The sequence below is a fragment of the Schistocerca cancellata genome, chromosome 11 (assembly GCF_023864275.1).
Source record: "Schistocerca cancellata isolate TAMUIC-IGC-003103 chromosome 11, iqSchCanc2.1, whole genome shotgun sequence".
NCBI classification, from domain to species: domain Eukaryota; kingdom Metazoa; phylum Arthropoda; class Insecta; order Orthoptera; family Acrididae; genus Schistocerca; species Schistocerca cancellata.
The window spans coordinates 87,350,784-87,359,727 of NC_064636.1; the positions used below are offsets into that span (position 1 = coordinate 87,350,784).

General features: G+C 36.7%; 1 protein-coding gene across 1 annotated transcript; it reads right to left on the reverse strand.

Annotated features, from left to right (window-relative positions):
* Positions 1 to 1,636: 1,636 nt before the first annotated feature.
* LOC126108696 (uncharacterized) lies at positions 1,637 to 5,150 on the reverse strand. Its single transcript, XM_049914012.1, has 4 exons — positions 5,106 to 5,150; positions 4,768 to 5,032; positions 4,505 to 4,642; positions 1,637 to 4,402 (listed from the first exon to the last, which is right to left on the reverse strand). Exons 2-4 carry the CDS (start codon positions 4,984 to 4,986, stop codon positions 4,385 to 4,387), a joined length of 375 nt encoding a protein of 124 aa, XP_049769969.1. The 5' UTR covers positions 4,987 to 5,032; positions 5,106 to 5,150; the 3' UTR covers positions 1,637 to 4,384.
* Positions 5,151 to 8,944: the final 3,794 nt, after the last annotated feature.

An 8,944-nucleotide genomic window follows, 5' to 3' on the forward strand; every position in this document is an offset into this window, starting at 1 on the left:
GAACAGTATTTGGAAAGAGAGTAACATTTTGAAAATAACAAATGACACAAGTAGAGTTTTCAGTTTTTATGAAAGCTCACTTAATTTTTTCCCCCCTCTCTCTTCTCCATTATCGAGGGAAAAATGTGATAACAAAAGTGCAAGAAAGTTGTGTACAATGTTGGAAATGATGAAAAAGAAAATCTCACTATGCTTCCTCCTCCATGTGAAGAGTATTCCTGTAATAATAGCTAATAGCATACCAAGAACGTGAGGGTGTCACAGTGGAGATTTGTTTTCTGGTACAGACATCTGATACAACTATTCCACAGCAAAATATACTGTCAGTAGGTGTGGTACCAGTGCACTCCCACAGGATAACAGCATATTATGTCCTCCAGGAATCATATTGGGTACACCACATACAGCATAAACTGTACAGCAACTACAAGGCTTTGTGAGCAAGTAATAACAGTCAGTATCTTTAATTTCAACGTAACTCTTAACTCCCATAATTACCTGCTTAAAGGTGTGCTTGTACTACAGGTTATTGGTAAAGCAAACACTAATTGAATAGGTCTTCACACTTTTAATACTTAGCAGAAATTCTGAAAAAAGTAAATTGTTTTATTACTTTATCACCTCTATGGCGAATGAAGAGGTACTGACTGGCTTCTTTGAACATTTAATAGAAGCCTTCTTTTTACCTGCAATTGATAAAGAGCCATTCCAAGTTATGTACAGAACAATCTCTCACATTTTTCATGAGGTTTGTTATTCTGTACACTAATATTTCTTCTTCAAAATGGTAAATAATGCATTCAGACAGTGTTGGTATTAAAGGTAATTCATGAAATAAATTATATTTAAACCAGAAAATTAAAGGTTCCACATGACACATGAAAAGTACCATTCTACACACATGTATGTACAGATTCCAAAATGTCTGTGAATTTGAGTTACAAACTTTTTTAAATAGAAATATGAAGATCACAATACTTTGGGTCTGCAATAACACAAACGTAAAATATTTTAGTTCCATATGGGAAGCTTTGTTCTTTACATGACTCGTGCAACTGCTTTCACTCTTAATGGAAAACTAAATGGTTTATGTTAAAGTTAACTAGCAAAGAGTGTAACCATTTTTGCACAATTTCTGTGAAGTAAAATTCCTTAATGTTATTTCCTTCCTTTGTCATCATAACTTGATAATTTCAGTTCCGTATGGAACATATGAACTAACAAAATGAAATACTTTTATTACTATGACCAGACAAAATCTTTTTAACATGCAGTACACAGTTCAAATCAGCAAAAAGTGTAACTGTATAATTAAGGTGAATGTTGATGTAAATTAGGCATGTAACATGAATACTGAAATTTCCTAGATTTCCAAGTGTACCTGTAATCACTATATTCTGTACTTTGTAGTGCTAGAAAGATATTTGCATTCTTCCCCCCCCCCCCCCCTCCCCTTCCTCAACACAGCAAAATATAATAGAAAGACATCCTAGCAGAATAAAGACAAAATTCAGAAAATTAGGTTCTAAAGTAATAAGAATGCTTACGATTGATTGGCACATTGTGTTCGTTCTAGGAAGTATTAAAACAAGAATTAACAGAGTAACAATTTTATTGCTCTTATGTTGCAGTGTATCCACAAACATTACTGTCTGAAACATAGGGCCACTGCATACTCCATTAGATCACACTCATCCTTTGATTAAACTGTTTTCTTAAAGTGAAAAATTCAAGTTGACATAGCTATTGAGGGAAACATTTTGTCACACTTAAAGCTATCTGTCAAATAAATCTCAGAACATTTTTTTTCATTAATTTCACACAAATCACCTGTTTTTAATGCAAGTGCATATTTTGTAACACCAAACATCTTAATATAAGCTTGTATAATAAACAATTATAATTTTGTTACAATATCTACACAGGACGTAAAGAGATAATTTTACTTCAATGTGATTCATCTTTTGAAGTTCATCATTACACAACAACAAATCTATGGACAAAATAGTTCTAAAAAATCTGTCAAAATGTCACACCCATGTGCATGGAATGTCCCATTACATAATATTTTCCAATTTTAGCACTATACATGATTAAACAATATGAGTTTATTTAAATTCTGGCTTATACTTGATTTATTGTTTAAAATTTTCTCAGCTGCTTTTTTCCCGTATGTTTTTAAGCGTATGCAGGAGTATAGGGATGCAATCTTACAAACAAGTTGAGCCTCATGTAAGTTCCTCAATCCTAATTTCATAATGGTAATCATGACCAAGAGCAGGAAATGGGTAATTTACAAATTTATTTTTAACACCATGCAAAATCTTGGCCTGTACATATTTCTGTCGCATATCCCGAGCAATCAGAAACATCTGAAACAGTTTCTGAGTATTCTACAACACAGTCACTTGTTTTAACCAGTTTTCCCCGGTTAGCAAAATTTACAAATGCATTTTTATTGGCCATATTGGGAAAAGCATAGAGAGAATCACATTCTAATGCAGATTTAACTACTGGTGGCTTCAGTATGTGAAGACAGTCTTTGCATGTGATCTGCCTTGAAAGGCGCAATGACACATACCCTGCAATATAATACAGTATGTTTTGCTTGTAAAATGAGAACTTAATCATCAACTTACCATCAAGAAGTGCACACCACTTCTCTACTTCATTTTCTGCAGCACTTTCATCACTTTCTACTACATGCTTTCTTGCATGAAAATCATAAACAGGTGGCAAACAACACACATTAAAATTTGAGCAATTCCCATTTATTGCAGTGACACTGTTACCCAAGAGCAACTTTCTCATGGCAAATTTGAACTGGTATGCATTTGTATTGTTCCAAACACCTCTGGACTGAATGCAGGAAAAAAAAGCTCTATGTGGTCTTGTGATAGTTTATATGTTAGAAAATACTTCAGAGGAGATTCAACACAAAGCATACTTGCCAGAGCTATGTGCCTGACTGATTGCATATTGAAAATTATCCCAAAAGCAAAAGTATTTCTTGCATGGAGCAGCGACGGAACACCAATGATTTGTAAGCTTTTGATATAATTTTCAGTGTGTGTGAAAATAGCAAGCCAATAAGATTTGTTGTCATCCCTCAGGGGGCTCTTATACCCTTTACCTAATGGATTTCTGGAGTTCAGAATATCAAAAATCCTATCAATATTATACAAGTATTCTACTGTTGCTTCACTTCCTTTAAAATTTGGATCACCAACCCTCCTCGAAAACTTTATACTATCTGCCACGCTAGAACTCAAAAGTCTGTGGAGCTAATGAAACAGTTATTTTTTCTATTTACATAACTTATATGTTGTCCTGATAGTTTGTTGGCAAATGTCATACCTTCTTGTTGTACCTTGTTCAATTGCTGAATGAAATGCCATCTAATAATGCCAGTTGGAGAGTCAATAGCAGATACTTCTGCTAGAGCATTTCTGGCAAACTTAATTATATGACACATGTCCAAGATACAATAAAAATTGTATTTTTCCACAGGATGAGGAAAGTAGCTTTTAAAATCACCCTTGGAAAAATTTAAAGTACAGCCAAGTGAACATAAAGTGCTTATATTTACCTTGCAGCCATCACATGTAACACACCAAACCCTAATGCCAGAACTACGCAGCCTCTCTAAAGCAGATTTTATCAATGTGGCCTGATTATTTGCCTGTACACCGTTGATAAAGAAATATGCAATTGGGCATTTAAATTTGCCTTTAATAGAGACAAGCATGAAAACCAGAGCCTAAGATGCCTCTATTACTTCTTTTGACTGAGGCACTTCCCTACCAAAGTCTAAAAAACCTGTGTATTGCTTAGTTCCTTGGTCCCAAAGTACTTGCTTCCCAATTGCCATACTGTCTACAATTAGACATGAATCACGGAACTGCTCCCTTACAATTGGGTTCAAATCAATGTACTTAAAAACATCTTTTAAGAAGCCAGGTTCACAGTCTACACTTGCCACCCATTTGGAAATTAATGATTTATGGGGCAGAGGCATTAATTTTTGCAGGTATTCATATGCTTCTGGTGAATAAAAGTTCACAGTCATCACAAACATTTTCACATTTGTTGTGTATCTATTACCCTTTGACGAGAGAGAGTTGTTCACTAAATTGCACACTAATTCCACTTGTGTTCCTTTCTGATGATTAAGGAAGTTATGTAACTTCTCAGGAAGATGCCCCTTCCTCAATGAACTTATGATGTTATCCTTGGAAAACACTTTCTTCTCTCTTCTTCGAAGTTTTTCACGGGCGCACTTCAGTTTACGTTTTAATTCGTGCACACTGTCTGAGAAAAAATTGCAAGTTTCGGTCGCCTTGTCTTCCATTTCTACTTTCGACTGTATACCACAATCAATTACTTAAGAACCAACTGCACTCTGAAATAAATAATTTCGTTATATATGATTGAAATAACTCAAGGCTTGATGAAAAAATATTATAAGAAAACTTTGGGGATGTGAAAACATCCTTATACTAACGTTTTCGACACAATTCGCAGCTTCTGCATTGGATAAATGGGACATGCTTTCCCCAGAAGAATTCTCATTGACAACATTCTCCACGCAACCAGTAGCTTCTGCAGTGGGCAAATCGAGCACGGATTCCAGGACAGAACGCTAAAAACAAAAATATGGACCTGTATTACAACACTGCTTAGACCTATGTAGCCCATTTGCGTCCGTACGAAATAAATTCACAAAAGTCAAAAAGCATACACATAGCAAGGAAATTCATTAGCTACCTCAAATGGAGAAGCATCGTTGTCACTCAAAATCCTAACATGTCGTCGTGGCTGTTTATTTGGTGGCATCAAATGTGCCGGAAAGTCAAAAACTGATGGCACTGCTTCGGGTCTGAAACGTTTCTTCCATGTTCCAGGGCTCACTACGTAATCATCTTGCCGGAAAAGGTTTCCGCAAAGAAAACTGCAAGACGTAGGATTAAAATCTTTCCACTTCATGGAAGTAATCCACTTCTTTAGCGGCTCTGCGTGCTTCAGAGGAAACCTGTTCAAAAACATCGAATTAGCAAACGCACTAAGTCTGTATTGTTATCGTATTGTATCGGTAATCCTACTACCTGTGAAATGGTAAGTCACTTTCCTTACTCCATCGTTTCGTACAATTGAAAGCGGAACAAGAAATCACCATTTCGATAATCCTTAATTCCTTATAAACCGTACAGACCGAGAGAAACTTCTTGGCAAATTCGAATATGGCGGGCAATACAGACGACAGTAATCAGGTGGTAGAGCCATCTATCGGTAGGTCCGGTAGTTGAGCATCCCTCATTTCGCTAGCTTTAGACGCCTGTGTTCTGTCTTCTCAAAGAAGTTCACTGTGAAAGAATCTACTATCAAGGATGCTTCACAACCTTGCATACATTGTTGTTGCTCTGCCAGAACGGGCGCTCTATCTACTACTCCTACTCTCGCGCTTTCCGTCAGTGAAATGTGTTTTATTCATTTCATAACTTACACAATTTCAGAACTTATGTCTGAGATACAGGAGACATGTCAAGGTAACAATTTCCTTTTTTGAAATTTTGTCACACTTATAATAATACTTCATTAAGAATTTACTTACTTAAAATTTGTGAAACTTACAGTTTTTACATCCACTATAACCATCATAAATTTTAGTTAATTTTAGGGATCCAACTCAAGGTATCACTTCGTGCTTCATGAAATCTTCCGCAGCGTCGCTTTACGTGAAATACTTTGAAACGTAATAGAAGCGTTCTGATATGATGTTAACTTACAATATCATATCTTAATTTACATTACACCACGTGCAGTATGTGGCCTCTATTTACGGTGGTAATGAATTGTATAATTTAGACAAGATATCTGTATGACGCAAAAGGTGGCAACTGATTCTACGGAATTAAAAGTGTGAAGTTATCCACATAGGTACTAAAAGAAATCCACTAAATTTCGGTTACACAATAAATCACACAAATCTAAAGGCTGTAAATTTAACTAAAGGCTTAGGGATTGCAATTACGAATAACTTCAATTGGAACGATTACACAGATAATGTTGTAGGGAAAGCAAACAAAAGACTGGGATTTATTCGTAGAAAACTTAGAAAATGCAACAGGTAGACTAAAGATAGTGTGTACACCACGCTTGTCCGCCCTCTTCTGGAGTACCACTGTGCGGTGTGGGATTCACATCAGATGGGACGGAGGCCATCGAAAATGTTCAAAGAAGATTAGCTCGTTTTGTATCATCACGAAGTAGGGGAAAGAGTGCAACGGACATAAAGCGTAAATTTGGGTGAAAATCATTAAAACAAAGGAGTTTTTTGTAGAAACAGAATCTTCTAGTGAAGTTTCACTTCAAAATGCGAAATTATTCTATTGACTCCCACCTTCATAAAGAGATACGAACATTATGATAAAATAAGAGAAATCAGAGCTCGCAAAGTGCTCGTTTTACCCACGCACTGCTAGAGAGTGTAACCATAGATAAATAGCTTGAAGGTAGTTCGATGAACCCTCTGCTGCGGACTTAATTTTGAATTGCATAGTAATCATGCAGGTTTAGATGTAGGTATAGACGGTAGTATTTTTTCGTGTAATGGGGTTGTATGATTAAAACAGAGAAGATCCTCCGAATCTTATTCTCAGAGTAAAAGAAAATTCTCTGTGCAAGTTCTTAGTTTCATATTAACAGAAATTTTGAAGCATATTCTCTAACCAGTGCTTACTCTTTTCTTTTTTTTTTTAATTTTTATCCTCCAGCGCGACTCTATTTAGCCACCATAATTTAAATAAAATGACAATTAGAGCAGTGTAATCTTGATCAGACGGTCTGTGGAGAGGAGACATACGTAAATACGATTTGAGAATATAATGGTAACACTCATTCATTGAGAGTAATGGATAAAAATAACAGTAAATCATTTGTTTGTTTGGAAGTCGGTAATTCTGTTCCTGTTCATTACTCCTCGTTTTGTTTATCTTCTTGAGCCGTAAACTTGGCTAAGGCATCATATATACTCCTGGACTGATCTCCAAGAACTCTGGTAGTACAGAGTAGGTGGCAGTAATCAAGTCTCAAGAGTTCCTGTACAACGTTGTCTCTGCTGATCTCACAGTGTTACTATTATCACAAATTGTGATGCCACCACATTGACAATAAGGTGTCCCCAGTACGCCAATCTAATGTAAGTGGGCAGGGAATGATTAGTGATTGAGATGCATCCATCTACACAGTAGATGATATTAATATCCTTGACTGTTTGGACTTCACGAGCCATGGCCCTCTCGTTGTGTTTGGCTGTATACCTGTGTACCTTTTACCCTGTATTTGATGACTATCAGTCCATTCCACTGGCCAAGAAAGAATCGCTTGTCGTTTGATCTGTAAAAGGAGGTCTATGTTTCAAAGTTTGATGTTCATAGGTCTTCCGCTGCTAACCGCATGTTGTCCTATTTGGTCTGTTTTTTCATTATGGATGATGTCCAAATGTCATTTGATCGAAATGATTTCTATAACGTGACCAGTCTTTTTTGCTTGATAATAGTGATCTCCTAGGTGTAGGGCAAACTGGCATGTCCGTTTGTTCTGATTCGGATCACTAATAGAGTTTAATATGCTATGTAAGACAGTGCATATTACTGCTTTGGAGACTGGCATGGAGTGTAGCTATTTTATTGTCTGCAGAACAGCGAATGTTTCATGGAGAAAAATGGAAGCATCACATGGTAGCTAGAACTTCCCTTGTTTCGCAGTTTTTTGGCAGAAAAATGTGCACCCCATATAATATTCCATATCCATGTTGAGCCATGAGTATAAATGTGAGTATAGTTGCCTACTTTTACACGAGGGAAGAAATGGGCGAAAGCTCCTTTGCTGGTGCTAGAACAATCAAAATAAGTTACATGAATGAACTGAGAAGAGCCTTGATAGTCATACTGGAACATTGGAAGGACTTCAGTGCAGTGAATTTTAATTTGCCATTGCTTCCAGTATTCCCACCATTTATAGAGAAGAAACTGATTCCAGCGGATTCCAACTTCCGTAGCAAAACACACACGTGTACATTATCATAGGCACCAACAACATCAACAAAGACGGCTGTGATAGTTTCTTTCCATGTGACTGCGTCATAGATGTCAGAGATTAAAGTATTTAAATTATCTATTGCTCCTTTGCATTTTTGAAACCCATACTGACTCGATGGCAGGCTTTGATTTGATACCAACCGCAATTCCAAGCGATTTTTGATGAGGTGCTCTACAGTTCTGTGGCTGCAGGAAGAAAGGGAAATAGGTGGATATGACGTGGCCTGCTCTTCATCTTTATGTGGTTTCAATATGTCCAGTCTTCTGTTATGTGTCATTCATCCAAATTTGATTAAACCTTTGCAGTTGTTTACAGAGTGCTACGTCTGGGAGATTTTCTATCACTTGATAGTGAATAATGTCCTTGCCAAACGAGGAGTATGCCGCCGTTTTAATATTTCAGTTCTTGATACGAAAATCGTCCTGCTAGATGATGATTGTGATCACTGTATTCTGGTGGATGAAACGGCTGCTTGCTGCTTGACTGCAGAAGCTCATGGTGTTCAGTTCATTACAGGTAGTCGAGTTCTTGTATTTAAAAAACCAATTTTCCATACATCAGCAAGATTAAATTTTTAGTTAAAGATTGACGAAAGGTTTTCCAGCTGTTCCTTGGAATGTCTTATAATTGTCGTCGAGCTCTCACCGGTATTTCCTAGTACACAATGAAGTTTTCTATAAGCCGTTGTTTCCGAAAGGACCATACACATTTCTTCATTGTGCTATAGTTCTAGAGCACTTTGGTGTCCACCAGACAGGGACAATTGCTCCATCTCGATATGGCAGATGCTATTTGGATTGTAACATTAACAGGATTTATTTGTGGGTCTATCGAAGTTTACAGA